The 18,105-nt window shown below is 40.9% G+C and overlaps 1 protein-coding gene across 1 annotated transcript; it reads right to left on the reverse strand.

Moving 5' to 3' along the window:
- Positions 1–522: 522 nt before the first annotated feature.
- HCEF1 (high cyclic electron flow 1) lies at positions 523–4,274 on the reverse strand. Its single transcript, XM_087686715.1, has 4 exons — positions 3,619–4,274; positions 2,301–2,525; positions 1,373–1,879; positions 523–779 (listed from the first exon to the last, which is right to left on the reverse strand). The coding sequence occupies exons 1-4, from the start codon at positions 4,087–4,089 to the stop codon at positions 705–707; spliced, it is 1,278 nt and encodes a 425-aa protein (XP_087542841.1). The 5' UTR covers positions 4,090–4,274; the 3' UTR covers positions 523–704.
- Between the last annotated feature and the right edge of the window lie 13,831 nt (positions 4,275–18,105).

Raw genomic sequence — 18,105 nt, forward strand, 5'->3', positions numbered from 1 at the left:
CAATAATTACATAACTTATTTCGCAGATTAAGCTTGTTCTTAAGCTTGTTCTTGCTTGCGATGTATGATTTAGGGTTGGAATGTGCCATGCAGAGTACTTACATGGAAATATAGAGCCAACGTGAGCTCTCACGATACACACACACATACCTTATTGACTGCTCTTACCCCTTAGTTTTATACCATTGCCCTTCTACTGCACCCCTTCCATTCCTCCATGTGGATTGCTTATACCCAGTCCCTCATACTACATCAATGTCAACATACATCTCATCAACAGCTCCCACTTGTCTCATCATCAAGAAGGACATTAGTGATAGTCCCACACGTCAGACAGAATGCATGGCTTAACCAATGCGACACATGCGACCGTCGTACTCCAGCGATTCTGTAATTCCAATGGCGACACATCTAGTCATCGTAATCCAAGAAGAGAGGTTTTACTGGTCGGGAGAGACAATGACAATGCAATGCTATTTGACAGAATCTGAAGCTCGAAACCTGAAGACGGACACATATTGATGTTTCCTCGAATCAGCTTTCATCTTGTAGCTGGTGAAGTGCATGCGGTTCACCATCACTAGAGTCTTCAAGGTTCGAGGAATGCTTATAAACAAAATTTGGGATCAGGATTCAAAAACCGAAGAGATAGAGTACAGTATAGGGGGCCCAATCAAGCAGGCCAGCAGGCTAGTAGTAGCCCATCAAGCTGAAAGGTATTTCTCCAGCTTTTCCACTTCCTCTTTGCTTCCAATGTACAGAGGAACCCTTTGATGTACCTGTTATGTCGACATAATGTACTCTTTAGGGCAACGCTTCTGCTACAAACCTACTTTGCAACCCACATGTTATTGTGTACATGCAGATATCCATGCACTGCATCCATCTCTGCACATTATGTGCACATGCAGGTAATTGTGTACGAATCTGTATGGGTGAACATGCAGTTACACTTTTGCTAGTGCATCCATATACGCGTACAGAAATACCAACTTCCATATCTAAGGATGCACATGAGCACAAGAAGTTTTTGTATTTTCCCATGTGGGAAGAGGGGCCTTTTCCCTTGTTTTTCCCTGTAATGCTCAACATCATGAGCCCCGAAGCAGTCCCCAGCCCCCAACCGCACCTGGCTAGATATCTAGTCCCTCCCTAGCAAAAGCTCATATTCGGAATTCACAACGTGGGAATTATAGTGGCAATTAGTCTAAAACTTCTTATAAAGAAACACCATATATTATATACCTAGTATGCATCCTAATAAGTATGGGTGAACATGCAGGTCTAAATGCAAATGTGCCCCTATACATGGTAGCGGTGTCCATGTACGAAAATGTACATGCTGATGATGAAATTCACAGAAACAACAGACCTGCTCTGGTTGGATGTCAAGGATGCGCCTGTGCCCATCCGAGCCCTTGCCACCAGCTTGCTCAGCAAGAAAGCTCATAGGAGCACACTCATACAGAAGCCTCAGCTTGCCATTCTTGCTCTTCTTGTCAGATGGGTAGCCATAGATTCCTCCATATAGCATTGTCCTGTGGAAGTCCCCTACAAGGCTGCCAATGTAACGAGCTGAATAAGGTTTCCCCGAGGGCCCTGGGTCCTTCAAATCATCAATGTACTTTTTGAGCTTATCATCCCACAGCTGGTAGTTGCCCTCGTTGAAGGCATATATTTTACCCTTGCTAGGTACCTTGATCTCATTGTGTGTCAGCACGAACTCACCATAGAGGGGGTCCAGGGTGAAACCAAACACTCCTTTACCAACTGATAGCACCATGATCACTGAGCTTGAGTACATGCAGTAGCCAGCAGCAAGCAAATTGCTGCCCGGTTGGCACACATTGACAATACATTTTTGTTCCTGTTGGCCCAACTGCAGCATATGGAAGACATCATGCCATCAGAATTCCCATCAATCTTCACATTAATCACAAGTAAACTGCAAGGAATTTCTTGCTGATTGATAACTGATAGAACAATAGATGCTATGCTACAACTAGTGGCTCTGATGAGCCGTGTGAGATACAGAAGTCTTTGAGGTTTGAACAGTTACATGAAGCAAAGCAATTTTGACAGAAAAAGAGCAGTTAAACATCATGCATTGAACACAGTAGGGGAATAGTGAGCCGGATGTCTGACACATGACCTGACTGTATGCATGATTACAATGAACCACGTCTGAGCTCACATGTGAACTCTATATCAGTTGTTACATTGCAAAGGCAACCAGGAATGCATCTCATGTTATGACTGCCAAGAAAATGTGGAGCAAAATAAGATGAAGGATGAAGTACCGCAGTGTCAGCATCCAAGTCGGCAAAGCACTCTTCATTGGGCTTGTAGATGCCAAAGATAGAGCCTGTTGACACTGCTGCATCGATATTGGAGGATCCATCCAAGGGGTCGAATACAACAATATAGTTTCCAGAATAGCTCTCTTCCACAGCAACAGGCGTGTCTTCCTCCTCAGATGCAATGATTCCAGTCCGTCCGCTACTTCTCAAACAATTAGAAAAAACCTAATCCAAAAAAATCATGGTTTAGCAAAAAAATATCTAGATGAACTTTTACATTCCTTACTAGCAAGCATGCACACTAGCACCTTGAAGGAGGGAGAGGTGAAAGCCACAAATAAATAGTGACATACAATTTGAGGAATGCTACATAGGCAAGTCCCTATCATTGTCAAAAGGAGCAGGTTTTCATCCGACTCCAAGATTCCTGCACCTGACCGGGTTATGACAGTAGGAGAAGAGGACCAATTTCAAATGTCCGATTGGAGACAATGATTTGCCCAGCCTAGCGATTGTTCGAAATCTTGAGTGAAAGGAAGTGTGGTGATTAAGAAGCTGTCAATCTCAATTATCAACTTCCAAAATGTAGGAAGAGTAATGTCTTTCAACAAGTCCATGAGCATTACAAGGAGAGAGTTATATTGGATATGTTAGCTCTAGCTTATGCCCTAGTGTTTGTTGCTTCACCACTGCCCACACATTCTATGGCATTGAAGAACCGACTGTGTTGCTCTTGCACTGTCTTGATGGCCTTTGACCATTCTTAAAAACAAGACAGTTGCAGAACCATGTATATCACTCCCTGGTGCAGGAGATATGGAACTGGTTTATTCCCCATATGGTGACATGATAATTGATTGGTAAGGAAGGATCAATTCAGAGCAGTTTGATGAAAGTCATGGATGCTAGTATCTGAGCCACTCTTGATTTGAAGTAAGAACATGCCACTTTTGATCGATAAGAATGAGATAAGGACAATATAGCTGGGCAACAATATCACCTGATGAAGCACATCCTTTAGGACTATTTGGTGACTGAAGACTTGTTATGCTTTCAGATCATGGCTGGCGAGTGGCTGTCTGTCATACTTGTGCAGTGGCTAATGGGCTTCTCATGTGTGACATGATTGGATGACTATGTTACATGATTGGACGGCATGGTCAGTTAATATTTAACATGATAATGGATTGAATTCTCATGCTTTAGTGTCTTGTCTTGCAAGCATGTGTACAAACGGTACCTGAATCTCTGCAGCTAATGCAAGTGCAAATGCAATTATTTGATTATTTGATCGCGCAATTGAGAACAGGAGACACACCTCATTGGAGACGACGTCGAGCTTCTTCTGGTCCTCACCCTGCACATTGGTGACCCCCTGGACTCCAGTGAGGTTGGAGATGCCTGCTCTCTGGACAAGGGAGGCAATTTGCTTGCAGGCAAGGGAGATGCTAGAGAGGACGATGGTGAGCTCTGCGTCGATAGTGCCCTGTTGCTCCTGCTTGAGGAGCCAACCAGTGAGGGTCTGGATCTCGTACTGGCTCTGCTTCTTGCTGGCTGCAGGTTCCAGCGTCACCGCAGCACGCACCACCGAGCCGAGACCGGGCTTCTTCGAGGGCTCGAGGGTGGCGACTCGCAGCAATCTGGAACCCTGCAGGGAGCCATGGAAGGAGCTGGGGGCTACTGATGCTGAGGAGGAGGAGGAGGAGGAGTTAGAAGGGGATGAGGATGAAGCAGCAGAGGAAGAGCAGACGTGGGAGGTCAGGGGGGCTGAGCAGGAGAGAGTAGCCATGGCTAGCTACTTCCTGCAGTGCAGAAAGGAAAGTCGAGTGTCTGTGTGTGCTTGATTGATGGGTGGCGGTGGATGACGATGATGAGGAAGAAGGCTTCTAATCATAAGTTGGCCACTTGTTTTTGTGGTCGCTATAGGCCTCTTGCTGCTCCTTATTCGCTATCCTCTCTCTCTCTCTCTCACACACACAAGGCATCTTGGGATTGTTGTTCTTCTCTCTCTCTCTCTCTCTCTCTCTCTCTCTCTCTCTCTCATATATTCTTCTTCGTCTTCGTTCCTCTCTCTCACTCATATATTTTTCCTACCATGTGAAAAGTCAATTAAAAGTTCACTTCTCAAGTTCCAACCCACCAAGTTCAAAACCTTGGTTGGAACAATGCCGTCCTCGCATCCACAACTTTCAAGCAACTCGAACATTTTGGGTAGGGAAATGTGGTTGCCCAATTAGGAAGCAACATCCAATTTCAAGAAGCATGTTTGGGTTGGAACTCCATGCTCTTTGTGAGAGAAACCTACCTCTACCACTACACCAATCACATCATAAAAATTGTCTTATTCCCCTCTCTCTCTCTCTCTCTCTCTAGGCATATGAGTCAATAGCAAGTCCCTCTAACCAAGTAGGAAGAAGCAAGTCCCTCTGAACTAGGTAGGAAGATTCTAGACTCACTTAGAAATAGTTTGCCTCACAGAATGCCATGGACTAGGTAGGAAGAAGCTAGTCCCTCTAAAGTAGGTAGGAAGATTCTAGACTCACCTAGTAATAGTTTGCCTCACATGATGGTTGATTAGAGGCTACCCCTTCTTTTGCCATGGATCAAAGCAACAAGTCAATAAGGTAGTTATAGAAATCACGGCAAATAGAATCTCTCTCTCTCTCTCTCTCTCTCTCTCTCTCTCTCTCTCTCTCATTATATTTAGATTACATATCAACATCCTATCTTGCATGTGCTCCCCATTTCTCTTCTCTTTCTCCTAATCTGTCACGTGGAAAACCTAGCATTCTCTTCTACCATTTGGTTGTGCTTTGCATAAGGTAGGCAAAACACACATCATGTCCAATGGGTTTGGAAATAAGAAGATGGAGTACTAAAGCAAGCTCACTTTGCAACCTCATTGAGTAAAGGGAAACGATTCCACCACAACCCCCCTTCATTTGCAAACAAGAACCAAGGATTGGCTATGGTTTTGCCATTTATTGTGGGAAAGAGAAATAAAGAATAAACAATATCATGTAAACAAGCATTATGACCCTTCAAAAATAGAAGCGAAAAGTAAAATGTGAGCACAAGTAAAAGGAGATAAATTAGTGGAAAGCATTGGAAAAGGAAAACAAGAAGATAAATTAATGCCTCTACATGTAAGAGCATTCCATGGTAAGCCTTATCTATAGATGCTTATCTCTTACCTGGCTTGGCTAGCATTGCTGGCTAGGATTGCTAATTTCACTTTGCATAGTTGCCATCATTGGGAAGCTCGAGAGGCTATGCCTCACTTGCTTCACATCTTTGTGAAGCAAAAAGAAGTAACTGCTTTGCTTACAAAAAAAAAGATGTGCATTATACATACCAAATTGCATACTCCACGCTTAATGATATGCAAGTCCATAGTAAATATTGCAAGAAAAAACTCAAATTCATGCTTGCACACTGAAAACTTAGATATATGTTATTATTGCCAATGGGGATATAGTCTCATTATTTCACCATAGTCTAAAGGGATAGTTAAAACCTCAGTTAAAACTATGTCAATGGCAAGTCCATATTGCACTTCCATGTGGACCCACAGGCAAAGACATGCACAACTTTAGCTAAAATTGCATTCATTAGCAAAAGTAAGTCCCCTTAAAAATATGATTAGGATGTATTACATTCTTAAGACAAACGATTGTGTACATGAGCATTTTTTGCACCAAAATATTTTACTATAAACACTACAAGATATAGGCCTTATACCTACGTTAAAAGCGATAAAAATATAAATAAACAAAATTTTCCTCGTCGTTGCAAAAAGCGTCGTTATTGGCGACGCCATGGAACAGTCAGTATTAGCATCGTTATCAGCGTCGCTATTTGCGTCGGTATCAGCATCACAAATATCGACGCAAATAGAGACGCTGATAACGATGCTTTGCGATGCTAATAACGACGCCAATAACGACGCGTGCAATAAATTTGTGACACTAATAGCGACGGTAACAGGGATTTTTTTTTTTGTGGTAGGGCAGCTAGTACTATGTGCTTTATTTGGGCCATACAAAATAGTTTCTGCACTGTGTACAATGCTCGTATAAATAAAGACAAAGTGTACTTAAATCATAACAGTGATACATGAAATAAATACATGATCGCATAATGAAAGTGACTGGTACAATAATGGCAAGATATCATTACTACATAGAAAATGTCTACACAGATCACGTGACCAAAAAAGAAGGGTGTACTGTAAGCTCTAGGGATTTAAGGGCGAGCTATAGATCATTGCCATTCGAAAGCTCGTCCCGCCGCAAAGGAGCATCGAACGGACTCTGCAAAAAAAAAAAGCTACACATCAATCCACTATACAATAATGCATTCTAATTAAACATGGTAACTATGGACAAGAAAGATTAGTGACTTACAGGGCCACCGCATCCATACAATCAGTCAATCAATGCAGTGAGACCGTGCTTATCTGCATATCGAGTCTCAAGGCCGATTGGATCGCAATTTATAATGAAGTGCTGCAAAGGAAACAAAATATTAACTGTTAGAAACATGATTGTCAGTACAAAGGATATTGAAAAAAAATAAGCAAGCAAAACAAAAGAAAAACTTACAAAGTCCTCCAGATATGTCATGTGGCCACCACTCCCAAGATGATGGACCACTCCGGCCTCTTAAAGGAATTATGCTGCCCATGACCTGGAGTTATTAGCAGTTATTCATGCTCTCAAGCTTTGGCCCTCGTCGCCTCACATTGTTATCTCCAACATCTTGGAAAATCTGTAGCCTCCTCCCTCAGTTGGCGCCAGTCGTCCGCATCTAGCCACTCGGGCTTTGCAGCCCCACTCTTGAGTGCCTTGCGTGCATCCGATCGTCTGTGTGATATATATGCACGCATGCACTCCATCATCCAGCCCGTAGAAAACCTATCTGCTGCGGCTGGTACCGAAAACTCCTCATGCAAGGATGCTACTATGTAGTCCTTGCTCTCCTCCGGTATATTTTTCCAATGATCCAAGACATTGTGTCGAAAAACTTGTTGGCACAACTCTCTCATGCGAGCCATCACCCTCCTCCCCTTATCATTCATGATGATGGCTCTTGACCTACCATCTACAAGGTAGGCATTCCCCTCTGGGGTATGCCTAAGATGGGTCCTCTCCCACTTACGATCATGCTCCTAGGCATATCCAGGAGACCCTTATATATCTGGTGTACCGACCGGGGTAGTATCTATCGGAGTAGCACCCATAGGGGTGCCACTTGTGGACGGCTGAGTAAAAGCCGTAGTGACTGGAGTAGATGTCCCCACAGGTGTGAAAAATCCCGGAGGTGACGCAACTCCAACAGAACGACGAGACGGAGATACCACATCCATGCCTTCACAGCAACCACCTGAGCCACGCTCTTTGGAACCGCCATGAGAGCGAGGAGTAGCACCTGTATCCCGAGCCGACCGTGGGCTCACTGCATCTGGATCTCTACAGCATCCCCCTAACCCTGAAGCACTCTCTCCGTCTGGCCCAAGTCTAGAGCATCGACCTCGTCTGCTCGCAACTGAAGCATCTGATCGCGCCAAAATAGATCTAATAGAGCGGCCTGACGATGTTCGAGACAGCTCCTGGTCCGCCATGTCTCTGAATCTCGCCATCTGATTTGGAGACATGTGAGTGAAGATACCCTGCAACTCTTCATCGCTCATCCCTCGACTCATCCTGATGATCTAAGTATCCACAAAGGTTACCTGCACAGACAAAAAATGATGTTAGCATAATCAATTTAAATCATACAAAGCACGGTAATATAAATGTTAAAAAAATGATCTTACTTAAAATGCATATCTTATGTACCCTTATAAGTGATTAGTCAACGAATTGAGTAAGTGGATGCTCCAAGGATGAAGTATCCTATCTATACTTTGAGAAAAAAATTGGATGACATCAACTTTTGTTTAGCTTTCTTTGAAACTGGTCAATATTCATTGTGTAAGCATGAATTGTGCATGTGCCCTGCCTTCTAATGCAAAGTTAATCAATTTTTATTCCTTGATACAATACGTTATATTAAACCCTCTAAAATACAATATCATTGTGAAAAATTATCAAGTTGATTGCCAGTTTTCCAAAATCTACAGCATTATTAAACATTGCAATCTTTTGTCTGCCCCGGAACACCTGCCAATATTAAAATATGCTTGTTCACAAACACACAGAATAAACAGAATAGGGAGGGAGGTGTTTATTGTAAGCTTGATGGATTGGCTAGCGCTAGAGGTTAGATGGGAAACTCATAAGTGTTATTAGAGTTGGAGAAGAATTCCACCACCGTGCTTAGAAACGTATTCAGTCTTTGTATGTGAGTGGAATGGACATTCTCAGGGGAAGTTGTGGCAAACTTGGAGAGGCTAGGGTGGCGATTAGATTGGGAGAAGAATTCATAGCCTGAAAATGATAATAATTTGCATATACCATGCTTTCTCAATCCTTTGTCTATGACTTTGTGCATATTTGGACCTCTGAAAGAAATAGCATGGTTCGTTATGTAAAATGCAGTATTATTTCTTTAAAATGGTTTTCAAATATTCAAAGCCTACAACATCATCTATGAAACAGAGCGAGAGGGTGAGGGGAGGGAGGGAGATATAATCACTTGATTTCTCCCTCATTGTAGGGCAAGAAGATTCCTATGGCAAGAGAAGTTGAACAAAATATTCAAGAGTGTTCAAATAACTAGACATGCTGGACCCTCACGAGGTATCTGTAGCAAAATATATTGGGAAGATGAAAGTGCCCTTAAGCTATGGTACAGTTACTTGGGCCTTAAAACAAAGATTATCATTACTCCTACTCTAGACTTGGATGAGAGTGCCAGTGAAGAGTCGAGTGTTTTATGGCTCGAGACTCAATCTATGAATGGAAAAACATCACGTCCACGTCTAGGTTCTATCCCACCCTTCAAGTTCAAAAAGGGAATGGGTTTTGGAATTCCTGGCTTTTTTAAAGGCAGTCCAAAACCATTGAATAGTTTGATGGAAGGCCCTAGATTGAGCTGGTGCTTGGATATGATCGTGACCACACTCGAGGCTGTTGTATCCTTTCAGATCGGTATGATGCATTGGGCAACTCATTTCAACTCAATACTGTTGCATACTATCTTTCACCATTGAAAGAATTATATCTGCAAGGTTTAACAATTCTGTCCTTATTCTCGGGCCTTGGTGGGGCAGAAGTGGCATTGCACAAACTGGGTATAATTTTGAAGGCTATTGTTATTGTGGAGATCAATGATAAATGTAAAAACATAATAGCCAGTTGGTGAAACAAAACTGGCCAAATAGGCCGATTTCAAATGGAGGATGATGTTAGAGATCTTGTTGATGATAAGTTGGCTGAGATTGTGGATGAAATTTTCTTTAACAAAATATATATATCTCTCTACAACAACAACAACAACAACAACAAACAAGAAAACCACTACTACTACTACAACGACTACGACGACTACGACTTGACCACGACTACGACTACGACTACGACCACGACCACGACCATGACCACGACCACGACCACGACCACGACTACGACTACCACTACCACTACGACTACGACTACGACTACAACTACGACTACGACTACGACTACGACTACGACTACGACTATGACTACCATTACCACTATAATAAACAAGAAAAGAAGAAAAAACTACTACTACTACCACTACTACTACTACTACAACAACAAATAAGAAAACTAGACAACAATAAACAAGAAAATAAAAAAAACTATTACAACAACAATAACAACAACAACAACAACAAATAAGAAAACCATTACTACTACTATAACCACGACTACGATGACTATGACTACGACTACAACCATGACTACGACTATGACTATGACAACGATTACGACTATGACTACCACTACCACTACCACTACACTACCACTACCATTATAATAAACAAGAAAAGAAGAAAAAACAACAACAACAAATAAGAAAACCACTACTACTACAACCACTAGTATGACGACTACGACTACGACTACGACCACGACTATGACTACGACTACGACTACGACTATGACTACAACTATGACCACGACCACGACTATGACTACGACAACGATTACGATTACGACTACGACTACGACTACAACTACCACTACCACTACCACTACCACTATAATAAATAAGAAAAAAAGAAAAAATAACAACAACAACTACTACTACAATAACAATAAATAAGAAAAGAAGAAAAAACTACTACTACTACTACTACAAAAAACAAGAAAACTAAACAACAATAAACAAGAAAAGAAAAAAAACTACTACTACTACAACAACAACAAACAAGAAAACAACAACCTCTTCCTCCCTCTCCCTCTTCCTCTCTTTCTCTCTTTCCCTATTATATTTAATGCTTTCTCCCTCTCTCTCTCTCGTTCTTTGTTTCCTTTTCTCTCTTTCTCTCCCTCTCTCATTTCCTCTCCCTCCCTCACCCTCACCCTCTCTTTCTCTCTTTCCCTATTATGTTCAATGTTTTTTCTCTCTCCTCTCCCTCTCTCATTTCCTTTTCTCTCTTCCTCTTCCTTTCTCATTTCCTCTCCCTCCCTCTCCCTCTCCCTCTCCCTCTGTTTTTCTCTTTTCCTATTATGTTTCTTCTTTCCTTTTTTCTCTTCCTCTCTCTCTCTCTCTCTCTCATTTCCTCTCCCTCCCTCACCCTCACCCTCTCTTTCCTCTCCCTCCCTCACTCTCACCCTCTCTTTCTCTCTTTCCCTATTATGTTTAATGTTTTTCCTCTCTTCCTCTCCCTCCCTCTTTCCCTATTATGTTTAATGTTTCCCTCTCTTTCCTCTCCCTCTCTCTCCCTCTTCCTCTTCCTCTCTCATTTCCTCTCCCTCCCTCACCCTCACCCTCTCTTTCTCTCTTTCCCTATTATATTTAATGTTTTTTCTCTCTCCTCTCCCTATCTCATTTCCTTTTCTCTCTTCCTCTCCCTCTCTCATTTCCTCTCCCTCCCTCTCCCTCTTCCTCTCTTTCTCTCCCCTCTCCCTCTCTCATTTCCTCTCCCTCTCTTTCTCTCTTTCCCTATTATGTTTAATGTTTTTTCTCTCTTCCTCTCCCTCTCTCATTTCCTTTTCTCTTTTCCTCTCCCTTTCCCTGTCCCTCTCTTTCTCCCTTTCCCTATTATGTTTAATGTTTTTTCATTCTCTCTCTCTCTCTCTCTCTCTCTCTCTCTCTCTCTCTCTCGTTTCTTCTTTTCTTTTCTCTCTTCCTCTCCCTCTCTCATTTCCTCTCCCTCCCTCTCCCTCTTCCTCTCTTTCTCTCTTTTCCTATTATGTTTAATGTTTCCCTCTCTTTCCTCTCCCTCCATCTCCATCTTCCTCTTCCTCTCTTTTTCTCTTTGCCTATTATGTTTAATGTTTCCCTCTCTCCATCTCCCTCTCTTTCCTCTCCCTCCCTCTCCCTCTCTCTCTCTTTCTCTCTCATTTCCTCTTCCTCTCTCAATACACATGAATTTTAACAAAAACAAGTAAAAGAGGAAAACAAAACACAAAAACAAAGAAAGAAGGAACAATGCACTCACCGTAAAGGCTCGAAGATGGATTCGGCGGCTCCTCTTTGCCCTCCGTACACTTCCTCCTCTCCTTCGTGAACGGCGGTGGCGGTGGTGAGAAGCTTTCCTTCTCCCTCTTTCTCTCTTTCTCTCCCTCTCCCTCTCAAATGCAAATGTTCGCTCTCCCTTTCACTCTCTCTTTCGTGTATGCACACAAAAATAACGTGCTCAGGTTTTGGCTCGCTTTTTTTTCGTATGAGCACCGTTGCTATTAGCGTCGCAAATGTGATGCTAATAGCTACACAAATAGCGACGCCGCTATTTTGCATCGGAAACCGCCGTCGCTATACCTTCATATCCTTGTAGTGAAAGCAAGACTTTTTTATATGCAAAAGAATTATATGTTTCATATGGATTACCATTTTTTAAAAGATGAAAATGTAACATGTAGCCTATGATGGACATATTCACCTTTAAGATATATGGAGAGGTAACGGAAACTCATGGAGTCACGCATCAATGGCTTGCTTATTGCATCACACTTCATAGTATTAATACATTTCTTGGCAAAGATCTTAGGTTACTCTTGCAATAATAGAAAGCACATACAAGAATATCAAGGATTTGCACATGTGGACATAGCTCGTCATCTCATGATGAAGGGACACATTCAACACCATGACTTGATTCTTTTTCCCACAAAACGCACATCGGTACAATTATAAATGCCACTACTTATAGAAATGTAGGGAGAATGTGGACAAGGAGCAATGATTCATCTATTCTTTTGAGTTTCTTCTTTGCATTTTCATTTCTATCTAGTGAAGAGAATAACATAGAATGATAGCACACATCATCTCTTCAACTGCATATGAATTTTCATGAGAGAGAGAGAGAGAGAGAGAGAGAGAGAGAGAGAGAGAGAGAGAGAGAGAGAGAGAGAGAGAGAGAGAGAGAGAGAGAGAGAGAGAGAGAGAGGATATGTGTGTGTACGTTGGGTTTGGGGAGGTATGGTGCTATGTCCATCCAATAATGATACCTCATGCCTTAACCCCTTACATTTACTATTTGGAAAACATGATATGGGAGAGAGGCAGTGCCATTAGAACTTTGGTAACTTGTAGCCTGGGGCAGGGGGGGGGGGGACTAATCTTAATTGCGAATGTGCAGGATGAAGTCAAAGAGAAGTCAACTCCAAATGGGGGATAATCTTAAATTCAAATGTGAAGAATAATGTCAAAGAGAAGTTGCCATCCAAGTGCTTGGATTTTTTTTGGAAAGAAGGGTCATTTTTCCTGGCTTCATAATAAAATTTTAGGCACTATAACTTATTCATGCAAGATCTCCTTATTTTCCAATATTTTGTGAGAGCTAAGGGAGGAGCTAATCTCATTCCCATGCACTTGTAACATTTCTCAATGGTAGATTAGATGGCCCACAATGTAAAAGAGGGTAGTGACTATGTAACTCTATTTACTTTATCTTAGATTAGGTCCAATTAATCTAAGGTGGAAGCACTAATTAAGACAAGCACTGATCATGAATCACAAAAGTGGATAGGGCACCCAACTTAGGTGAAAACCCTACCCCTAATTTAGAGGGTTGTAAACTTTAAACCTAACCCTAATTTGGGTAGGAATCCTAACCCTAATTTTCATGTATAAAAAAAGATAAAAAGTGAATGGCAGACATTATTCATGTGTGTCCAAATTTTAAGTAACTACTTTTCTTGCTTCTTGTCTTCCATCTTGCCCACCCACTACTAGAGAGTGAGGGAAAAGAGAGCAACTCCATGAAGCGAAGCTCACATCTATCTCTTCTTTTCCTTATCTTCTTCCCATTTGATAAGAGGTTGAGTTTGTAGCTTTGAGTAAGGGAGAGTTTGTGAGAAGGTAAGGGACCTAGTATTAAGGGAGATTTGAGGTCTCAAAATACCCTGTAAGAGATACTAGAGAGAGAAATTATTTTTTTAAAATGATCATCATGTGAATTTTAAAAATTTATATTTTGATAAATAAACATATATAAAATCTTCAAGACCTCATTATCATAATATCCTCATGGCTTACACCAAACATAGAAATCTAGGCCGCCATAAAGGTGACAGTGATTGACTTAATGAAGATCCTACTTTCTCTTGATAAAAGAGAAAGTGAATATTTAATTTTATTTTTTAATATTTTATTATCTCCCTCCATCCTCATTCTCATCTTTATTTATTTTCCTACTTACTAGTTGCTTTCTCATTCTTCTTATTTTTTGAATTCACATAGTTTTCCTACTCAAAGTTGCAGATCACATTCATAGCTATGAATCAATCATCCAATGATCATTGTAGCACTAGTAAAAAATCTCTCTATCATTTTCACATTGAGCTAGAATGTGAGTATGAATTAATTAGTAAGTAAACAAAAGAAAACATTATTTCAAAGTCCATGAAACATGCATTTAGATTTGAAGGAAAGAAAAACCTTGATCTTTAGTTGGATGGAAGATTGTACTTCAAAGATCCTATAAAAAATAGTACTCCTCCTTTTTATAATAGCTCTTCACTATTGAGGTTTATTAGTGACAATTATATTAGATTTTTAGGCTATATGTTTTTTCTTGTTGTATAGAATGATGTTTTTAGACTCAATGAGTTTATCATGGGCAACTTATGGAATCACGTAAGTGTAGTGGAGGGGGTTTTTCCAAAAACTTACATAAGTGTATACATTAGGGGTAGGCCCCCATTAACCAATCGTAAATGTAAGGGACGTTGTCGTGATGTTATGAGGACACAGTGTGAAAAAGTATGGAATGTATCATCATTCAACTTCTTATTAATCAAGAGAGTCAATGTGATCTGAGTCATTAGTGTTAGTGTGAGTTGCATGAACTATCCAAAAATACTAGATTTTTGGATAATCTTAGTCTATATTTGATATTATTTATTGTAAAAATCCGAAAAAGTTAGAAAAGCTTCTAGATTAGGATGGCATGCAAAAAGCAAGTTACTTTTTCAGCTAGTTAGGAGATTTTTCATAAAAAAGTTAGATTGAAGAAATCGTGTGCGTCGCAATCGTTGTAAACAGGCTAAAAACTGCAGATTAAACTTAAAGAAGAAGGAGTGATCTGGGAGATCCATGACTACCCCCTTTCGGAGCCAACGGAGCCATCAGATTTGGGTTCCGAGCAGCAGAGAAGGAGCTGTAATTTTTATGCACGTTTTGTTCTATGAAGAAGCTCCAGGAGATCTAATGCCTGGAGATTGCTTCTGAGTAGTGCGAAGATTCTAGGTTCTTTCAATACATATTGATTCAATTCATTGTGATTTGTTTTTGTAGTGTTTACCACTTGGGTATTCTCTATCTTCTCTTCCATCTCTTATCTCTACTTCCTTCTACTTCTGATCCCTGGTGGATTTGACCTTTCGACAAAAACCCCTCTGACATTGGTGAGCTTAACGTGAAAGGTCGTCAGAAGAAGGAAAGACAAGATGGGAGAATCTGATGTTTTGCAACAATTGGTGCAAAATATGAATATGCTTATGTAGGTACAACAACAACAATAGGTGATGCAAGCTTCAGCTCAAATAGAAAGTGTTGTGATGAATGCTTTGCAAGCAGTTGAGCATGAGGTGAAGTTATTCAATGGCAGGAATGTATATGCATATGTACATACCTATGCTCAAAAGATGGAACTCTTTGGAGTGGCTCAAGCTGCATGGAGCTAGTATTTTATACTTGTTATTGTTTATGAACTGAAAGCACTGATTACTGAATTATACTTGTAGGATGTGGACTGGGTAGCCTTCAAGAAGACACTCAGGGAAGAATTTTACATTGAGGACACTAGTCTGATTACGTGCAAGACTTTTCAAGAGTGGGTTTTACAACCCAATAAGGGTCTTGTGGCTACGGAATTGTTAAGAGAATTTGAAAGTCGATTTGAGCAGTTGGATCTTGTAGAACATCAAGCTCTTGCAAGTCAGAAAATTAAATTGTTTCTACAGGCAGCTGATCCCGAGCTTCAAGAGAAGCTTGATGATTTGTTGGAGGATCAAACTATAGAGATAGGTTTGAAAGCACAGTGGAGACATGTTAAGGAAGCTGTTACTACGCTTGTGAAGAAGCATAGAAGAAGAGAAAGATTGTATGTCTCTAGCTTGCCCATTGTTACGGGCAAAACAGTTGAAGTATCCAGTAAGCCACCCGCTTCTATGGCTAACCCTATGGCTGTACCTACTATCGTTCCCTCTATTAGGGAAGATGTCTTGGATGAATTGGTCAAAGGGATGCAGGATCTTCAATTGAAGGTTGCAAAATTGGACGAAAAAGGACAAGAGGAAAGGGGACAGGTAGTAGCCCCTAAGCCTGGAAAAAGATGTATGTGGTGTGATAGTTTGCAGCATGAGAGAAAGGATTGTACTATCTATCAAGAGGCATTGGCACGATAGCTTATCTTTTGGAAAGATGGCAAGATCCATGCACAAGAAAAAAGGTTGCCTCTTGCTTTGAATTTTGGAAAGGGAGGTATGCAAAAGTTGTTGGAAGACTTGGATGTCCGAAATGCTTATGCGGCAGTACATGCTTCTACTTTTGGTCTACAATTGGATAGAATGCATGGCCAATCCAAAGGCTGAAATATGGACATATGCTTTACATGCAGCTAAAAAGAGAAAGGTCGCTGATAGTGAAATGTCTTATGCAGGGCAAGACATTTGTGGCACAACTGGTTGGGAATCATCAGTAGATGCATATTCAGTGTATGCATATTTAGCAAAGGTACAAAATACGGATGTACTTGTGGAAGAATAACGAAAAAGAGATGAATATATTGCAGGGACATCTAAAAGAATGACAAGAAGAAGTATGGATCATTAGCCTAAAGCTGCAAATCAGCCACCTCCCGAGCATGTTATGGAAGAGGTCAGGCAGGAGCAAAAACATGATAACAAACAAGAGGGCAAAAAGAAGGGCAAGCAGCCATGATATAAGTTGCAATCTGACATTGAGACAGCCATAGATCTTAAGAAGGTTCTTGAAAAACGAATCTTAAACAGTCAGGTGGAATTTACCTTGGGAGAGGTGCTTCGCATTGCCAAGCAAGAATTTTATGATGAGATCACTGACATAATTAAAAGGAAGTGTCAGTTTCTTGGTGATACCACTAGTGCATTGCTGCAATTTGAGAAAACTGGTTTGTTGGGTATTCGGGCTGAATATGACCATGAAGTAAGTACAAGATTATCTATGCAGGATGCTACTAATCAGTGGATAGCATGTGGAAAAAAGAAGAAAGTGGTTGAAAATGCATTGTCTTGTAACAATATGCATAGTGGAGTAAGGCAAATGCAACAATATGGAGAAGAGACTCTAGGATTTATTCCTCGAAGTCACTACACAAGAAATCATTGGGCTAGAGCTACCACTGAAATGGTAGTGAATATAGGGTAACGTGAAACTCCTTGTGTTGCTTTACTTGACCATGGGTCTGAGATAAATGTCATTGAGCAGGGATTGTATGAAAATGGTACATGGCATGTGGAGATTGATCATGGCTGGCGTATGAGGGTTATAAATAATTCTTCAGGGGAGCTCTATGTTGCATGTCCTAATGTAAAAGTGATGATTGGTGATGTACATGAAGAGCAAGGCTTCTTTGTGCAAGATAATTCCTCATATGTAGTGATTTTGGGACAGTCCTATATTACAGGTGTGTGTATGGAAACAAAGGTGCTTGATGATGGTCCTACTTATGCAAGAGTCAGAAGCAAGGATGGGAGAAAAGCAATCCAATTTCTTACTGTTTGTGTTAATCATCCTAGAAATCGTGATACGCTTCGAGAGTCTCCTTTGGTTCCAAATGCAAGGGAATTCAAAGACCTAGATTTTCATTAAGCACTGCTGTAATGCGAGACTACGATAGTGCTGTTCAGAGGGTGTACTCGCCCCTTGATGAAATGAAGCATGTATTTACTATTGGTAATTCTCAGTTTACAGCAAACAGTTCATGTTGATTTAAGCCTATGGAAGCTATGTGTAGGGCTGAATGCATATCTATGAAACAGGCTATTAAGAAACTGAGAGCATTGGGGCTATTAGCTGAAAATGATGGCATTTCAGGCATCTTTTATGGGCTGAATACTACTGACACTATGGTTGAAATTCCAGCAACTATACATGCAGAAAATGAGGCTGAAAACAGAGTGTTGTCAGTATGTTCTTTGGATATGTATGATGTTATAGCATTGTTTGCTCATCAGCAGGA

This window comes from Lygodium microphyllum, chromosome 10, assembly GCF_053477565.2.
Source record: "Lygodium microphyllum isolate KBCC chromosome 10, Lygodium_microphyllum_v1.1.10, whole genome shotgun sequence".
Classification (NCBI taxonomy): Eukaryota; Viridiplantae; Streptophyta; class Polypodiopsida; order Schizaeales; family Lygodiaceae; genus Lygodium; species Lygodium microphyllum.

Excerpts from the sequence above, each read along its gene's own strand:
- HCEF1 (XM_087686715.1), bottom strand. The coding sequence starts at position 4,089 with ATGGCTACTCTCTCCTGCTCAGCCCCCCTGACCTCCCACGTCTGCTCT. Across the intron at positions 2,526-3,618 it reads TCGACGTCGTCTCCAATGAG|GTTTTTTCTAATTGTTTGAG; the intron begins GTGTGTCTCCTG and ends TTTTTGGATTAG. Across the intron at positions 1,880-2,300 it reads ACTTGGATGCTGACACTGCG|TTGGGCCAACAGGAACAAAA; the intron begins GTACTTCATCCT and ends CATATGCTGCAG.